Below are 18617 nucleotides of genomic sequence, written 5' to 3'. Positions count from 1 at the left end.
TCACATCATCCTGTTTCAAAAAGCCACACCGCCTCATTTTTGTTTTCTTTCTTGCCCCTATTTCCATCTCCAGAAAACATGATCAGAAAAGACAAAGTTTAATGTGTTAGGTTTATTTTAGCACTTGGGAGGCAGAGGCAGATGGATCTCTGTGAGTTTGAGGCCAGCCTGGTCTACAGAGTGAGTTTCAGGACAGCCAGTGTTATGTAGAGAAACCCAGTTTCAAACAAACAGGTTTATTAATTGTGAAGAAATTATAAGGTTGATAAATAAAAATATTAGAGCTGTAGCTGTGTTTCCATCTTAAACTCGGCTCATTTCAAGATCTAACCTGAGGAAATCTAACCCGAGCACTTGAACAGTACTTGGGCTGCACTGCTGACAGTTGACTGTTGACAGTTGACTCTCAGACAATTCATGGACAGCTTCTAACTGCCTGATGAGGTGAGACGCCTGTGTCCTTTCTTTTTAGATCTGGAATGGAGAGAAATGGAAGGAGATGACTGCGGGTTCCATTATGGAGGTAGTAAACTGTGGGACTTGGGACAAACACAGACTGGGTTTGGGAAGTGAGGGTGTAATTGGAAAGTGAAAACTAACTAGGATTTGATGGTTTTTATGTTTTATATTGTTAAGATTTCAAGGAATTGCAATTTGGGTTTGAAAAAAGAGGGTTTGAGTTTCACTTAATTTACTTCTTATCATTCAAATATACATTATTAGATTAATCCCCTTAATTTTTCTTTTTTTCTCTTTTTCTTTTTTTTTTTCCTCATAGATGGTACAAATGAGGCTCAGGACAATGACTTCCCAACAGGTATACATTTCTCTATTTCTGCTTTTCCTTCTATTGGAGGGAGTACCCTGCTGAACCTCTCGGGCATTTGACTCTAGAGTCCTCTTGGCCATCGTCACTTTGTGAACTATTAATAACATTGCTAAAAACAGAACCACTTGTGCATTTACTAACCATGGAGTAGCCAGTGCGTCCTTTAACTTACCTACACCGCCATTTTGAGCCTTTGTGAGTGGAGACTCCCCCTTGTATCCTATTATAACAAGTTCCTGAGGCGATTCTAATGTCCAGCTGTCTAGATTTTAGAAGCCCTAGTAATAGCTTAGTTTGCATACTGGCCAACTTGGGCCCTGAGCTGCTGAATGGTCTCCTAAGGGCCGAGGGCCTGGTATGGGCACACATATAGAGTGAGGGGTTGTGTGCGAGCGTGCGTGCAGCTGTTGCTTTGAAGATCCCAAGTTGCTTTGATGATCGTGCTACTTGAGCAACAGTGGTTATTGTATATCCTTGGCTTCATTTGGGCATAACAGAGAAATCCAAGTAACAGCTATGTAGTTCTGTTTTTATTTATTCTTATAATTACATGTATTTGAGGATGGAGAGCTGGCTCAGTGTTATGGGCATGTTAAGGGCCCTTGTTGTTCTTGCAGAGGACCCAGGTTTGGCTTCCAGCACTCACTTGGTGGCTAAGAGCTCTCTGTTGTTACTGCAGTTCCAGAAGGATCAGTGCCCTCTTCTGGCATCTTTGGGCACTGCATACACATAGTGTATACACGCACGCACGCACGCACGCACCAAACCATACACATAAAATAAAAATAAAACTTTTAAATTTTTTTTTTTAATGTATTTGTGTGCACATGTGCAGATGCACGAAGGTGAGAGGATAATCTGAGAATCTGTTTTCTCCTTCTGCCATGTAGGTGCAGGGATCAAACTCAGGCCATCAGGTTTGGAGACAAGCGCTCTTACCTGATGAACCATATCATAGGCCAGTTGTTCTGTTTTTAAAACAAGTTCACAGTCCCCTTGGTAACTTGTCAGGTGGTCCTTCAGTCATACTGCTGTAGAACTTGGAGCCCTGAGCTGACAAGATAGCTCAGGGGTAAAAGTACTAGCTGCCAAGCCTGATGGCCAAAGTTGTAACCCAGGACTCCTACAGGTTTTTCTCTCACTTCTGTACATGTGCCATGGCTCATAGGTGGAAATAAATTTAGAATTCTGAGTCCTAAAATCAGTGCTATGGGACACCTATGGTGTTGTATGCCTGTCGTCACAAGGTAGAGGCAGGAAGATTGAACAAAACTGGGGAACAGCCTCACCATCATCTTGAAAGAAGAAGAAGTAAAAAAGAGCTAGGGGTATTGCTCAATAGTGGAATTCTGCCTAGCATGTGGGTTCCAGCTCAGTACTGCAAAACAACAAACAAACCACAAACAAACAAACAAAAAACTAGTCAATCACTAAATACAAGCAAGCTACTTACACTGGTAAGATGCCAGGCCAAGACCCAGGAACAGTTAGAACTTTTATGAGCATCAACTTGTAAAAGTTTGTATTATATAGGGTAGCATTTGAATATCTAAATCATTCAGTATCTACCGAGCAACAGTCAACACCAAACGTTTTATTGTCACTGTATTAGTCAGGGTTCTCTAGAGTAACAGAACTTATAGAATGAACTTACAGACTTTTAAGAATGACTTTCAGGATTTGGCCCAGTTCATCCAACAATGGCTGGCTGTGAACAGAAGTAGTTGTTTAGTCTATGAGGCTGATGTCTCAGCTGGCCTTCAGTATATGCTGGAATTCTGAAGAAGTAGGCTTTAATGCCAGTGAAGGAATGGGCTTGCTAGCAAGAGCAAGCAGACAAAGAGCAAAAACTGCCTTCTTCTATGTCTTTATATAGGCTTCCAGCAGAAGTTGTGGCCTTGATTGGAGGTGGGTCTTCCCAACTCAAAACATCTGGATTAGAAGTTGATCTTTCCGGGGGCTGGTGAGATGGCTCAGTGGTTAAGAGCACTGTCTGCTCTTCCAAAGGTCATGAGTTCAATTCCCAGCAACCACATGGTGGCTCACAACCATCTATAATGTGAACCGATTCCCTCTTCTGGCAGGTGTAAATGCAGATAGAACACTCATATAAATAAAATAAATAAATCTTAAAAAAAAAAAAAAAAAAAGAAGTTGATCTTTCCACTTCACATTAAGCAAAAGTACCTTACAGATGTGCCCTCCATTTCTGGGTGTTAGTTAATTCCAGATGTAGGTAAATTGACAGCCAAGAATAGCCATCACAGTCACTTGAATCCAAGTAATTACAGAGGAGTTTTTACACAAACAGTCCTAACAATTCTGAGGCTAGCATGAGCTACATAATGAGGCTGTCTTAAAATATTAGAGCTTGATGTCACACATGCTGACACACGACTGTAATCCCAGCACTCAGGGAGGCAGAGGCAAGTGGAACTCTGTGAGTTCGAGGCTAGCATGGTCTACAGAGCAAGTCCAAGACAGCCAAGGCTATACAGAGAAATCCTGTCTCAAAAAACCCAAACCAGGCAAAACAAAAAAATCCAGAGGTGCTGGGTGTAGTGTGTACACCTGAAACAGGTGGAGCTATAATTTTGAGGCCGTCCTGGTATACATAGATTGAGGATAGCCAGGGCTATAGAGTGACATTCAGGAGAGCCAAGGATTTGGAGAGCTACTCTGTCAACAAAAACACTTGAAAATAATAATAAAAATTTAAGTATATATATATATATATATATATATATTAACATATCTTGATATATAAGGAAAGTTGAGATGTGGCTTAATGGTGGCTTAACATTTGCCTGCCGTGCAGAAAGCTCCCAGTCTTCACAACACAAAATCTCAATTTACAGCACAAGCCAGAACCCTGCACTACTAGTCTTGGCTTTGCAAAATGGTGCTGAGGTATGATTATTGTTTTCCTTTAAAAATAGTCTCCAGTTTATTGACAAAGATAAAAGCACATTTACCAGACAACCCTGGGGACATTTTTTCCTCCAGGTTTTAAGGCCGGCTTTTGCTATGGATCTCATGCTGGTCTTGAATTTACAGCAATCCTCCTGTTTAAACCTTTTGAGTGCTAGAATTACAGACATGTTCTACCATGCCCAACCTTGGTTCCTGATTGTGCTAGAGCGTGAGGGATGGAGAACCTTGTTGTAGCCTGGGTTGAGGTCGGAGAAGTGGAGTTTGCATTCAGCACCTAGGTAACAGGTGCTGCCCATTCTAATTACTTAAATTCTCACTCAGATTTAGATGTCCAGAGTCTAGGAAGAATAAAAAGTACTGCATTTACATGAACTCTCTTGATTCTTAAATGTAACTACCAAATTTCCCTGTTTTCTCCCCACCCCCTTTCTTAGATAAGCTCTTACAGTGTGATCCTGGTTGGCCTGGAAAGCTCTGTGGAGACTAGGTTAGCCTTGAATTCCTAAGACATCTGCCTGCCTCTACTTCCCTTATACTGAGAATGCATCACCATGTCTGGCTGTAGATATTTTTTTAGGTTTACTTATGTGTATGGGTGTTTGTCTTTCTGTGGCTATATGTATGTGAGTGGTGGTACCTGCAAAGGTTTTAGAATTCCCTGGAGTTACAAGCAATGTAAACTACCTGAGCAGTATGTGCTTTTAGCTGCTGAGTCATCTTGCCAGCCCATTTTCTTCTCTATATTAATGTCCCGTACAGTTTAGCTAGGTAGTGCAATTGATAAAGGTTTTGCCCTCTGCTATGATCTTAGGTCAGCCTAGCATATTATCCTGGGCCCCTTGGAACCTCCATACTGTTCTCAGGAATGTCCTCTTCAACCCTTCTCTGCTAGGTTTTTCCTCTCCAGCTCTGCCTTAGCCCTGACTTGAGAACAAAGGCTAACATTTATGTCTCCATTTATTTTTTCTGCAGTGGAGAGGAGCAGGCTTCAGGAAATGCTGTCCTTGTTGGGACTGGAGACATACCAGGTACAGAAGCTCACCCTCCAGGACTCCCTGCAGATCAGTTTTGACAGCATGAAGAACTGGGCTCCTCAGGTTCCCAAGGACCTTCCCTGGCATTTCCTCAGGAAGCTGCAGGCACTCAATGCTGAAGCCAGGAACACCACCATGGTGCTGGACATGCCTCCAGATGCCTGGCTTGCAGAGAAAGAGAGTCAGATGGAGGAGGAGATGATCTACTGGGACCCGGCTGAGGATATCGCTGCTGATGACATCTACTCCTTTTCTGAGCTGCCCATGCCTGACACACCTGTGAACCCCCTTGACCTTCTGTGTGCCCTCCTGCTGTCTTCAGACACCTTTCTGCAGCAGGAGGTCCTGCTGAAGATGTCCCTCTGTCAGTTTGCACTCCCACTTGTGTTGCCTGATTCTGAAAACCACTACCACACCTTTCTGCTCTGGGCCCTTCGGGGTGTTGTGCGGACGTGGTGGTTCCAGCCCCCGAGGGGCCTTGGGAGTTTTCGAGAAGACAGTGTGGTTCTTTCCAGGGTGCCCACCTTTGCCTTCGTGCGCATGGACATCAGCAGCAACTCCAAGTCCCAGCTGCTCAATGCCATCCTCAGCCCGACTCGCCGGCAGTGGGATTGCTTCTGGCATCGGGATCTCAATTTAGGCACCAATCCTCGAGAGATTGCGGATGGGCTAGTAGAAATCTCCTGGTTTTTTCCCAGTGGTAAGGAGGACCTGGATATTTTCCCAGAGCCCGTGGCCTTTCTGAACTTGAGAGGTGACATTGGGTCTCATTGGCTGCAGTTCAAGCTCTTGACAGAAGTCTCCTCGGCTGTGTTTATTTTGACTGACAATATCAGTAAGAAGGAATACAAACTGCTGTATTCCATGAAGGAGTCAACCACGAAGTACTACTTCATCCTGAGTCCCTACCGAGGGAAACGGAATACGAACCTTCGCTTCCTCAACAGGTTGATCCCTGTGTTGAAGATAGACCACTCTCACGTCCTGGTGAAGGTGAGCAGCACTGACAGCGAGAGCTTCGTGAGGCGGATCCGAGCAATTATGTGCAGCGTGGCACGCTCTCCCTGCAGGAGGGTATCTGTGGAGGACATGGCACACGCAGCACGCAAATTAGGCCTCAGAGTTGACGAGGACTCTGAGGAGTGTCAGAAGGCGAAGGACCGGATGGAGAAGATCATCAGGAAGATCAAGGATGTGGATGCCTACAAGAGGGACGAGCTGCGGCTGCAGGGGGACCCTGCAAGGAAGGCAGCCCAAGTTGAAAGAGAGTTCTGCCAGCTCCAGTGGGTCTCAGAGCCCCCGGAGAAGCACCGGGCTGAGCTGAGGCGCCGGGTCCTAGAGCTCCGGGTGCAGCAGAATGGCCAGGAGCCCACCTCAGGGGTGCAGGAGTTCATCCTGGGGATAAGCAGCCCCTCCCTGGGTGAGAGGCAGTATTTCCTGAGATGGATGGAGTGGGGGTTGGCTCGACTAGGCCAGCCGAGGCCGAGACAGCCTCCAGAGACACTTCTCACTCTGAGACCGAAACTTGGTGGGGCCTCAGACTTGAATGAGTCACTCTGGCCTGAGCCCTTGGGAGTGGAGCACTTTCTGCGGGAGATGGGGCAGTTCTATGAGGCAGAGAGCTGCCTAGTAGAGGCAGGGAGGCTGCCTGCTGGCCAGAGGCGCTTTGCCCACTTCCCAGGCCTGGCTGTGGAACTGCTGCTGGGTGGGCTGCCCCTGGAGCTGGTCGATGGGGCTACTCTGAGCATCCCTGTTCGCTGGGTCACTGGGCTTCTCAAGGAGCTGCATGTCCGCCTGGACAGGAGATCTCGACTAGTGGTTCTGTCTGCCCTGGGGGTGCCAGGCACAGGGAAGTCTACACTTCTTAACACCATGTTTGGCCTGAAGTTTGCCACCGGGAGGAGCTGTGGTCCCCGGGGGTCCTTCATGCAGCTCCTCCCTGTGGCTGAGGGCTTCAGCCAGGACCTGGGTTGTGATCACATCCTGGTAATAGACTCTGGGGGTTTGCTCAGTGGGGCCTTAGCCTCTGCCGGAGACAGGTTTGAACTGGAGGCTTCCTTGGCCACGCTGCTAATGGGGCTAAGCAATGTCACTGTGGTCAGTTTAGCGGAAACAAAGGACATTCCGCCAGCTATTCTTCATGCATTTCTGAGGTTAGAGAAAATGGGGCACATGCCCAACTATCAGTTTGTATACCAGAACCTTCATGACCTGCCTGTCCCCAGTCCCAAGCCGAGAGACAGGAGGCAGCTCCTGGATCCGCCCAGCGACCTGAGCAGGGCTGCTACCCACATGGAGAAGCAAGGCGGCAGCTTCCGGACACTGGCAGGCCTGGCAGAGAGGCAGCATGTCTGGCATATCCCAGCCCTGTGGCATGGAGCCCCCCCCATGGCTGCTGTGAGCCTGGGCTACAGTGAGGCCATTTTTGAGTTGAAGAGATGCCTGCTAGAAAACATCAGGAATGGCTTGTCCAACCAAAACAAAAACATTCAGCAGCTCATTGAGCTGGTGCGGAGGCTGTGAATGTTTTGAGTGTAGGGCCTCCTGTTATAACAGGCCAGCAAGGCTGTGTCTGGCACCTGAGTGTTGGCTGGTGCTTGCTGCACGTGGGAAGGAAGAGCAGTAACAGACAGGAGTTAAGGGCCTCTTCACAGTGTTAAGAAGCAATCTTGGGCCAGCTCAGAAATATTGAGAATAATCAGAGGTCCAGGGTTGGGGAATACAAGCAGTAAGTCGATCTCCATTCCTAACTCCTGTCAGGGGTCCTGGCAGTTGGTCCAAAGTGGAGCTGCTTCTTCCTTGGCCCCTGGAATTAGGGAATGGCTCCCTTCGTCACCGAAGGTGCTGGCAGACAGGGATTGTGGGCTGTCCCACAGAAGCAGAAGCGGCTTTGCTTCCACTCAATCCACAGGTCCTTTGTGGACCAGCCTTCAAGGTTTTGGTGTTGTGACACTGAAGTGCAAGGCACTGCCAAGGCACTGAGCTTATATACTGTTGTATGAAGCGCTCCCTGACCCTTGCCCAGGAAGTGTTCATCAGTTACCCTTTTGTGCTCCAGCACTTTGTCATAATTCTTCCTCAACACTTCATGGCACATTGTCACTTGTGTGTTTACTGTCTGCCCCTAGACTGTGAGCTGCTTGAGGGCAGGGCCTAAGCACCATACAGCTCTGGGTCCCTAGGACCTGGCACAAATAGGCGCTTAATAAATGTTTGTTGAATTAATGAGTTGAATGAATGCTCAAATGATAGTAGTGTGCAGGTTCTGTCTCCCTCTGCCTTCATTGTCTTTGCGCCTGAAGAGGGGTCTGGGTACAGGCTTTTACTGGGAAACAGAACCGCCATAGTAACTTCAGTCATTACCCCGTTCTGTGGTTGAGCCTAGACTGCAGTACCTGCGTGGCAGAACACGAGAGTACCTGCTGTACACTCTAAAGTCTTCCCCAGTACTCTGAAAGCTCACTGCAACCAACCAGCCACCGTTGGGGACAGATGCTTGCTCAGGGACCTTCGGCTCTTTCTCTTCTGGTTCTCCAACTGGGGTCAGCCATCATGTCACTGAGTTCCAGAGCCCTGCTCTGCCTACATCTCAGGAGGCCTGGGAGTTTCTCCTTAACTGTACCTTGCTGCTGAGGCTTTGGGGTTTCCTTTCATCTGTTTTTTATCTTTAAAGAAGTCAAACAGTGGCCTGAGTGCCTCCCCTGTGTCTTGTCCCTGTACTAGACTCTTTAAAGGTGCCCTTGGCTCCAGAGTATTCACCTCTGTGATCTGGAACCTTTTCTTGAACCAAAGGCCCTGCTACACTCTTCTGGCCTGGGTCCCTTGGTGTCCTAGGATGACCACTTGGTGCCCTGGGGATCTGGTAGTAGGTCTGCTCATGGGGCAAAAGGGAAGCAATCCTGAAGCTTTGCAAACCTGCTGTTTGACTAAGTTTAAGAAAAGGAATTTCTGATCCTCAGACCTAGAAACTCTGATCTGTCTCGAGCATTAAAATAACTTGTAACGCGCTGATTCAGTTGGAAATAGCAAACCTTTTCCCCACCTTTTTTAAAATTTTACTTTTGCCAGCTAAGTATCATGGCACACACCTTTAATCCCAGGACTCACTCAGAAGGCAGAGACAGGTGGTTCTCTGTATGTTCGCTACCAGCCTGGCCTACAAAGTGAGTTCAAGGACAGCCAGCGCTACATAATACAGAGACCCTGTCTCAAAAACTACAGAGCCACAGACACTTCCCTGGCACCCTCTGCACTGCAGGAATCTCACCCAGCATCTTCCTAGCCCCAAGTTCAAGCACAGGAAAGACATCTGAGAAATGCTGCATATAGGGGCCTGTGAAACGGTTCAGTAGATGCAAGCACCTGGTAACTTGAATTTGATCCCTGGAACTCACACAAAACTGGAAGGAGAGAACTAACTCCACAAAGTTGCCCACTAAACTCCACACGTGCCACACATGCTAATAAAACTAGGGTACTCACCCTCAGGGCCCCTCCCACTCCTAAGTTCAGCAACTGTGAGTTTCAGCCAGTGTGCTTCAAGCTTGTTTCATACTGTGCCTAAAATCTGAACCATGGAAGGCAGGATTCGAGACAGCTTAGAAAAAGACTCTATGGACTGGGAATGGTAGCGCATAGCTGTCAGCAGCACTTGAGAGACGGTCCAAAGTTCAGGGTCAGTCTGGGCTATACAGCAAGACTCCTGCCCCTCAGCTCTAGGAAGATAAAGGTTCTTTACATGAGGTCTGTCCACAGCCCAGAAACAAAATTCAATCTGGATTCCTAAGATTAATATACATGCAGAAAGTTTGTAATTTTATAACTTTTAACTGCTTTTCAAAGGGGCACAGATGATGCGATGGTGTGTTTGCGGCACATATCTGTATGCTGAGCATTTGGGAAAATGAGGAAAGAGGATAGTTCAAGGGCAGCTTGGGCTACACAGTAAGACCCTATCTAAAAAATAACTACTCAGGAGGCAGAGGCACGTAGATCCCTGTGAGCCCAAGGCTAGTCTGGTCTACACAGTGAGCTCCAGATCCTGCCTCAACACAAAGCCAAATAACAATAAACCTAATTAAGTTATTCCATATATCACCAGGACACATCTGCTTTATGGAACAAACCTGGACAACAGGCCAGAAGTGTGGAGGTTCCTTTGGAAGCAGAAAGTTTGGAAGAATTCTGTGACCTTAGAGTCAAGCTGAGACCATTGACACTTAGATTGAGGAACAGAAAAGGTCAGCCTGAGCTGGCTGACTTCCAGGAAGTAACTTGCATGTTCCCCCTGCCCATTTCTTAGGTTTCTAGCCCAAGACCTGTGAGAGGATTTCAGGGATGCTCTTAGCAATCAAACTTTCTAAGTGCCCCTGGCTCTGATGTCAGGAGAGAGCATTCTTAGGGCTTCAGAACTGAAGTTAACTGCAGTGTGTCCAAATCCACACCTAAGCCCCTGTGGAGCTCTCTTCTGCTTTAACCTGTGGGGTTCGGTGGTTGACTTCCCAGGAAAAGCACTGGGTTTCTTGTATGCTGCCTGGATAGGATGACTTACCAGGAAGCAGGTGTACAAAATGAGCATCAGCCCTTCTGGGTTAATTTAAGTCAGTTTGTAAAGAACCAAAGGCTGGACTTGACGGTGCATTTGAGAGGCCAAGGTGAACCAGTTGTTCATGAGTTAGAGACCAGATTGGACTACACTCAGGCTGAGAAAAAGCGAAAGCTGTTGCCTGTACTCAATCTTCCTGGATTCTGGTAGTTTCCCGAAAACACTCCTTGGGTTCTCGGCTGGATTGTTGCTCTTGTGCAGTCACCCTGTAACCCAGGTTTTAAACACTGTCTACTTGAGACTGTTGGCTATGCAGGAATAGATAGATCTTTTAAAGACATCTAGACTGCAGCTCGGGCCTTCCTTCCGGTGGACCAAGGGCAGCAGGCCTGCGAAAGTGCCAGTCTTTCCCTCAGGAAGGTCTGCAGGTAGGAGGATTGGGACAGCCTCCAAAAAAACAGTTCGTGGGCTGGAGAGATGGCTCAGTGTTTAGGGGCACTTACTACTGCAGAGGACCCGGATTCTGTCCGAGCCCATACATGGTGGCTCATAACTGTTCCCCCTCCTGGCCTCCCACCCAGCACCAGCATAAACACACACACACACACACACACACCACTAATCTCTTGGGGAGAATTTTAAAAAATCATGTGTACCTGCTTCTCACAGGCTGGCTGGGCTCTATCAAGAGTCTGGAACTTCTGAGAGCATAGGCTACTGGTTGTCATGTGGGGAACAAGAACTTATGTCAGAGAGAGCAGTGCATACTAGCTTGGCATTGGTCCTGGAGGAGTTCTGTGGCCATTCCTGTGGGGATCACTCCTCGATGAGGCTGCTCCATTCCCATCAGTCACTTACCTAGCCACAGGCTGGTGCCTCTCCCTCATGGTAACATGGTTCTTAGCCTTCACCCTTTCAAAAGTGGTACAGAAATTCAAGATACGGAAAGAGCTCATGCTCTGAACAAGGCCTGAGCACAGGACCATGTGACCCTGGGGCCTCTGTCGTCTTGCTGGCAAAGCCTGGAGATGCCCTGTATGGTGGATGGGAGGAGCAGTGCACTAAAATACGGGCATGCTATTGAAAAGATGTCTCTCTCTCAAAAAGCTTCCACCTGGAGCTGGGGAAGTGGCCTAACGGTTAAGAGCACTTCGCTCTTCTAGAGGACCTGCACTTGCAGCATCCATACCAGGCAGCTTAGAACTCCCCAGCTCCAGGGGATCTTAACACCCTCTTCTGGCCACCACAGGCACCTGCACACACCAGGCATACAATCACAGACACACAAAAATAAATGTTAAAAATGAAACTGCCAATGGTTGGGCTGGGAAATGGCTCAATGGGTTGTTGGCTGTGCATGAGGGTCAGACTTGGGAGGCCTCAGATCTGCATAAAGCCTTGACATCCCGTTGCTTAAGGGAGGGAGATGCATGCCTTTAATCTCAGCACTTTCGAGGTAGAGGAAGACGGTGTTTGTAGCAAGCTCCACACCAGTCAGAGCTGCACAGTCTAAAAAAACAAAACAAACAAAAAAACAAAACAAAACAAAACAAAAGGAATACAGGATCCCTGAAGCAAGCTGGTGAGCCAAGCTAACTGAATTGGTGAGTTCTGCCGAGGTTCCGAGAGAGACCATGCTTGTGGGAATCTAGTGAGGAGTGACAGAGGAAGACCCCGACATCATGGCTTGAATAGAGAGAACACATTGTGCTAATGCCTGTTGCTCAGAGGGGAAACGGACCCTACGCACAGTCTTCATCCCCTCATGTAGCCAGCCTCAGCTGCCACCTGAGCAGAGTGCATGACTTTGTCACTTCGTCTTTATGAGACTCCAGTAGCACAAGGATCTGCTCTTTCTACTCTCTGCTTCAGAGGATCAATAAAACAAAAGCAAGCAAAAGAACAGTAAGACACCTCCCCCACCCCCGCCAGCCAAACAAACCCAGAGCCATTTAACTTTTCTGTGGTAATATGGTGTGAGTTTTCACATGTTTATTTTTCAAGTGCTGGGGGTTGAGCCCAAAGCCTTACTACACATGTGCTCTACCCGAGAGCTACATCCTCAGCCCCATCCCTGACCCCATTTTACAGAGGAGGGAGCTTAAGCACAGGCAGGTGGTCACTGCTCACGTTACACAGCTAGGAAGTTCAGATGCCACATAAATTTGCCATGTTAGAGCAAATTTACGTCCTTTGTCAAACAAATCACACGATGAGAAATTAAATAGGATCATATAGGAAAAATTAAAAGACTACATTTGCAAGGGGCTATGCATAGACTTTGAAAAAGATCACATCCCTGTAAGTTCCCTTATCTACTATTTGGAGTCTTTAGTCTTAAAAAATAAAATACTACCAGTGAGGTACATATGAAGGACCCAGAGTCAAGTGGCCAGCGGAATTTTTGACCCTAGAAACATGGATGGAAGCCAATAAATTGGGCACTCTGCTTTTGCCTCAGTGTCATTGGAGGCACTAACTGTCTGCCTTTATTTCCATTTCCCTCCCTATAGGTCTAATCATTCTCCCTCAGGAAACACTGGGTGCAAATGCCGCTAGGTGACCTGAGCACATCACATGATTTAGGCCAATGGAGTCCAGAGCAGCTGCCATTCACTAAGTGCTCTCTTCTGTTTGTTTTTGAGACAGGGTCTCTCTGTAAGCCAGGGCAGCCTGGAACACTCTAGCTGTCCCTGAACTCAAAGCAGCCTCCTGCCTCAGCCTCCCAAATGCTTGGATTATAGGGGGGAGCTACCACACCTGACTATTAAATGCCTTCATCCAAACAGCCCTAAGAAGTGGTTACTTCTCCAAGTTTGTGTGTGTGTGTGTGTGTGTGAACACATGTGGAGGTCAGAGAACACCTTTGTGGGAGAATGCCTTAGTTACTATTCTATTACTGTGAAGAGACCATGACCAAGGCAATCCATACAAAAGAAAGCATTGGGGGCTGGCTTACAGTTTCAGAGGTTTGGGCCATTTTCATCACGGGGGCGTGCATGTGTGCAGGCAGGGAGAACTCAGTTTCATTTCCTGGACTGGAGCCTAATGGGGTCATTCTCATTTAAATGACCACAGGGAAGTCCTGTCCTTCCACCTTTGCAGAGGCTCTAGGGAAGGAACCTTGCGCAGCAGCTGCCTCATCAGCTGGGCCATCTCACTAGCCCTGTGGGTGAGATGTCCCATTTCAGGCTGGCCCTCAACTTAGATATTGGCCTGCTTCTGCCTCCTGAGTACTGGGATTAAAGGAATGCCCCAACCAAGCCCGGCTGGACAGGATGCTTTGAAGGTGCTATTTAAAATGAATTTGCTTCTGTCACTCAACAGATTTTTGTTATAACGGGAGACAGACTTTAGAGTCCATGTGATTTTTTTTTTTTTTTTTTTTTTTTTTAGTACAGTGAGTTCTAAAATAAAATATCCACGGCGCTTTTTTCCCCCTTGCCATTAATAATTCCCGGACACCAATTACATCGGCGTTGCTCTAGTTGAAGCATTCATCACCAGGCCCTGCTATACCCTCATAAGTTTCCTTGCCATTAAAATTTTTCCTCCTTGTCTGACTCACCTGCTAAGCTGATGCTGGAGTCTTGCATATTCCAGGCAAGACGCTGGCTCGGGTGGGAGCGCAAGCATGGCGTGGTGGGGTCTGAGGACCTGCGCGTTTTCTCTTCAGTTCTCTACAGGACACGAAAGCCTCTCCTATCACCTCCTGTTTGAGGATAAAACCCTCTTTTTTTTTTTTTTCCTAGACAGGATTTCTCTGTGTAACCCTGGCTGTCCGGGAACTTGCTTTGCAGACCTCAAACTCACAGAGATCCTTCTGCCTCTGCCTCCCGAATTCGGGGATTTAAGGAATGTGTCACTATGCCTAGCTAAACCTCATGTTTTATATCACCAGATGCTCACATTTAAAACCCAACAGCAAGCCGGGCGTTGTGGCACAGGTCTATAATCCCAGCACTGGGATTACAAAGCGAGTTCGAGAACAGCCAAGCGTACACAGGGAAACCCCCAAATTCAAACAAACAAACAAACAAACAAACAAACAAACAAACAAACAAACAAACAAACAAACAAACAAACAAACAAACAAACAAACAAACAAACAAACAAACAAACAAACACACCCAACAGCAGACCTGACCAGGGAAACTGCTGGGCATCCCACTGGCCCACGCCACGCCCTCTCCCTCACCCGTTCCTCGCCCCGCCCCGCCTGGGTTCCCATTAGTTCCTGTCCTGCGTCGCCTCCTTCCCGCGCCTGCGCACTGACGCGTCCCGCGCTGCGCCGGCCCAATATGGCGTCGTCCGCGGCCGTCCGTAGGCTGGGCGTGCGGGTGAGTGGCCTGCGGGCGGCAGGGCTGGGGCCGCCGCCCGGTATCCGCTCACTCCCCATCTCTCCACAGGCGCTGGCCTGCAGCCGGGAGCTGCCTTGCGCGTGGCGCGCCCTGCACACCTCCGCCGTCTGCGCCAAGGTGAGGTCAGCGGGCGGGTCCGCGGGCTGGGGGCGCCTGGGCCCGGCTGGCCCCTGACGGCTCCTTTGCTCCTAGAACCGGGCGGCGCGAGTCCGCGTGTCCAAGGGGGACAAGCCGGTGTGCTACGACGAGGCGCACGCCCCGCACTACATCGCTCACCGCAAGGGCTGGCTGTCGCTGCACACAGGTGAGGGCGCCTGCGAAGGACCACCACCCAGGATGACCGGGTGACACTTTTGCCTGCCCTTGGAGGCCCAGATCCCAACTTTGGGGTAGAAGACCTTAACTTCTGGGTAGGAAGCCGGGCGTGATGGCGAACGCACTCGGGAGGTTATATGGTGAGACCCTGTCTCAATAATAATAAAAAGACATTTGGTTATGGGCCTGGAAAGATGAGGATCCGCCCCAACTCACCAATGAAAACTTGGTGGTGCTGTAACCACAGCTGGAGGAGGGTGGGGATCAAGGAGGCATGCCGGCGGTTCTTGGGGTCACTGGCCAGCCAGGCTCGAAAGAGCAGCTGTTTTGCCAAAAAATAATAAACAGCAAATAAATGGCAAGCGATAGAGAAACATTGACTGTTAACCCCTGGTCTTCTCCGTACGTCCATCGAGAGAGCATACATACACATTACAGCGTGACTCCCAGAGCAGGGTGTTGAAAGGAATTTGAACATTCCTTGTTCAAGTCTTCCTTGAGTCGTCATGGAACACAGTATCTTCTTGCCTACAAGCAAGGTTTGGCATTGCTATGGTAAGCCGTAATGTCCAGAGATGTGTAATAGCCCAGAGGCGATGATGAGGTAGTGGAGTCTGTGGAATCCTAGACCCGGGAGAGTCTAAGTAATGCAGCATTCATGAAAGCACAGAACTCTGCCTCACAAATGCACTGCCGCCGTCATTACTCCAGAACCCATATTTGCAGACTGTGTTCCCTTCCTCTCCTCTATTTTTTTCTTATTCATTTACATTTCAGTATGAGTGTGAGTGTGTGTGTGTGTGTGTGTGTGTGTACAATTTGTCTGAGTCAGTTCTCTCCTAGCACATGGATCCCAGGGATCAAGAAAACACCCTTACCCGCTGAGCCATCCTTAAGAGAGTCTGGAAGTGTACCCCAGGCTGCCTGGGAACTCTCATTTTTCTCAGTGCTGAGCGTATAGGTACGCACCATATCACCAGCCTATTTATCCTTTTGTGATACTGGAGTTTCAACTCCCAGTCTATATGTTGGCTGTACATGTGTGTGAGTGCAGGTGTCCCTGTATGACACTTGAGGTATGGGAGAGCCAGGCCTTGTCTTCGTTTGGGGCAGGTCTCTGTTGCCAGCACCTGTGTTTGCCAGGCCAGCTGGCGGACTTCTGGGGACTCTCCTGCCTCTGCCTCCCGCCTCACAGTGGGAACGTGGGGATTACAGGTGCTCCTCCCCACGGTTATGACGACCTGTGTGTGAGGTCTGGGGATCCAGCTCCGGTCTTCACGCTTGCACGGAGGAAGGTGCACCCCCTTAGCTGTCTGTCCCCCCCCAGCCCTTTTATATTCGTACAGCGTTATCTCAGAGTCATTCAAGGTCACGCAGGGAGGTGGGCAGAGCAAGGCTCACATAGGAGTTCCCAGCTGTGGCAGGACAAGGTTATGCTGCAAAATGTGCCCTTTTGTCTAGAGCCGCGTTTCGGACACTGCTGTGCCTTGTGTTGGGGAGGTGGCACTCTGAGTGGCCCTGAAATGGTCTAGTGTTCCTGTGAGCTCAAGACTGTGGTGCCTTGTGGAGAACGCTTTGTTAGATAACTTCACTTGGGCCTGAATCCTGGGAGCCGGTACTAATGAGTGCGCCATATACATTAGCAGTGCCTTTAAACAGAAAGGCGTGTAAAATCAGTTCCGTATTAATCTGTTGAAAAAACATTCTGAGTAGAGGCTGGCACAAACCTTGCTGTGAATTACCTCTGGGAGCGGCTCAGAGCTCACTAGCAGTGTGTAATGTAGAACATAACTAGTGAACTACTGAGAGATCTGTATTTTGTTTGGCGTGTGAGTTCTCCCCTTGAATTAGCATTCAGTAGGATGTACATAGAAGGCATTTAAATTAAAATTCAGGTTCTTGGGTTCATTGGCCTGTGTGTTCTATCCCCCAAGAGGCGTAAGACTGCAGCTTGGAGGTTGTACTTAACTGTGTAACCTGGCATGTGTCAGCCTTTTGTAAGATGGGGATGGTGATAGTGCTGACATCAAAGAATCGATGTGAGGGATAATGTGGTGTTTTTAACTCTATTTAAATTTTAGTGTGTGCAAGTGCGTGCAGTGCGTGCCATGGTGTACCTGTGGAGGTCAGAGGGCAGCTTTCAGGAGCCAGTTGTCTCTTTGCACCTTACTGAGACAGGGTGTCTCTGTGTCTGCTGTGGTTTGTACGCCAGGCATTTGTTGAGCTTCCTGGGCGGTCCTCCCGTCTCCACCTGCCATCTTACCTACAGATGCTGGGCGTGCAGATGTGTGCCACTGCATCTGGCTTTGTCCTGGGGAGGTGTGGGCTAATGCGGTGAGTGGGATTGCCTCATGGGTGAGAGCAGGGGCACTCAAAGGCAGCTACAACGTTGGAAAGTACATCTGGCTTCTTAAGGTGTGTCTGAGCATTGAACTCGGGTCATTCGACTTTGACAGCAGGTATTTGTACCTGCTGAGCCATCTTGCCATCCCCGTGCTTTGAGTTTTAAAATGTTATCCATACCCCATTAGAAGAAAAGGGAAACGACTGTGGGCAAGGGGTGGAACTGAGCGCCCAGCCCTGTTGGATGAGGTCTGGAGTCTGCCAGCCCCCCTGGCTGACTCTTCTATGTTGCCCTCTCCAGGTAACCTGGATGGAGAAGATCACGCGGCGGAGAGAACGCTGGAGGACGTTTTCCTTCGGAAGTTTATGCGGGGCACCTTCCCGGGCTGCCTGGCCGACAAGATTGTTCTGAAGCGCCGGGCCAACCAACTGGATATCTGTGCCCTGGTTCTGAGGCAGCTGCCCCCGCACAAATTCTACTTCCTTGTGGGCTACAGTGAGACTCTGCTGTCACACTTCTATAAGTGTCCCGTGCGACTCCACCTTCAAACCGTGCCCTCCAAGGTCGTGTACAAGTACATATAAAGCGCGCCCTTTCATCCGGCTGTACCCTTCCAAGGCCCAAAGATCCAAGTAGGCCAAAGGCCTTCTCCCGGAGGATGGAGGCCTCGGCTCCAGGCTGCTGTTGAATAAAGAGCCTGCTGATGTTCTGTCCCGCTGTCTCTTTTCAAGAGTTTATTTTTGATTACATGAAGGTAGGTGTCTCTGTGTGTATGTGTGAGTGAATGGGAGGCATCGGATATCTCTGGAGCTGGAGCTACAGGTGACTTTTCTAAGATATATCTTATACACACACTTTTCTAACATATATATAAATGTTATATATATGTTGTTCTTGTTTTGTTTTGAGACAGGGGTTCTCTTTGTAGCCCTGGCTGTCCTGGAACCAGCCTCTGCCTCCTGAGTGCTAGGATTAAAGTGCTAGGCTATCACTGCCCAGCTTTAAAAAACAAAAACAAAACTTGATAAGGGAGTTTGAAGAGAAGTACCCTGTATGGGTGGACAGTCCTTTCCCCAGAAGACAGTTACTAAATGGAAATCTCCGTGACAGGCAGTTGGTGCCTCCCTGTGCATTATTGATCAGAAAGGCCTCAGAACCAAAACAACACAGGGCATTGTCATCACGATTTGTTGCTCCCCATAACTAGATTGTAAGATTTTACTGCCAAAGATGCCATTCAACGTAGATGCAGGAC

The 18617-nt window shown here is 48.4% G+C and overlaps 2 protein-coding genes across 7 annotated transcripts in view; both read left to right on the top strand.

Moving 5' to 3' along the window:
* Urgcp (upregulator of cell proliferation) overlaps positions 1–8022 on the top strand; it is a 38572-nt gene extending 30550 nt beyond the window's left edge. For 4 of the 6 annotated variants that reach the window (XM_021632691.2, XM_021632690.2, XM_021632692.2 and 1 more), the window contains 3 exons: positions 473–523; positions 779–817; positions 4736–8022. In XM_021632691.2, the coding sequence (XP_021488366.1) occupies positions 490–523; positions 779–817; positions 4736–7320 (2658 nt within the window). In that variant the 5' untranslated portion in view covers positions 473–489 and the 3' untranslated portion in view covers positions 7321–8022. Of the gene's footprint in view, positions 1–472; positions 524–778; positions 818–2705; positions 2738–4210; positions 4251–4735 lie in introns of those variants that run through there. The other 2 variants (XM_060365610.1, XM_060365611.1) reach the window with 2 other exon arrangements.
* A 6529-nt stretch (positions 8023–14551) lies between these two features.
* Positions 14552–18071, top strand: Mrps24 (mitochondrial ribosomal protein S24). Its single transcript, XM_021632656.2, has 4 exons — positions 14552–14682; positions 14752–14820; positions 14896–15007; positions 17663–18071. Exons 1-4 carry the CDS (start codon positions 14644–14646, stop codon positions 17944–17946), a joined length of 504 nt encoding a protein of 167 aa, XP_021488331.1. The 5' UTR covers positions 14552–14643; the 3' UTR covers positions 17947–18071.
* Positions 18072–18617: the final 546 nt, after the last annotated feature.

Source organism: Meriones unguiculatus, chromosome 12 (assembly GCF_030254825.1).
Source record: "Meriones unguiculatus strain TT.TT164.6M chromosome 12, Bangor_MerUng_6.1, whole genome shotgun sequence".
Lineage (NCBI taxonomy): Eukaryota > Metazoa > Chordata > Mammalia > Rodentia > Muridae > Meriones > Meriones unguiculatus.
Note: the sequence above shows the minus strand (reverse complement) of the source record. Positions and strands in the feature narration are given on the sequence as shown.

Excerpts from the sequence above, each read along its gene's own strand:
- Mrps24 (XM_021632656.2), top strand. The coding sequence starts at position 14,644 with ATGGCGTCGTCCGCGGCCGTCCGTAGGCTGGGCGTGCGG. Across the intron at positions 14,683-14,751 it reads TCCGTAGGCTGGGCGTGCGG|GCGCTGGCCTGCAGCCGGGA; the intron begins GTGAGTGGCCTG and ends ATCTCTCCACAG. Across the intron at positions 15,008-17,662 it reads CTGGCTGTCGCTGCACACAG|GTAACCTGGATGGAGAAGAT; the intron begins GTGAGGGCGCCT and ends TGCCCTCTCCAG.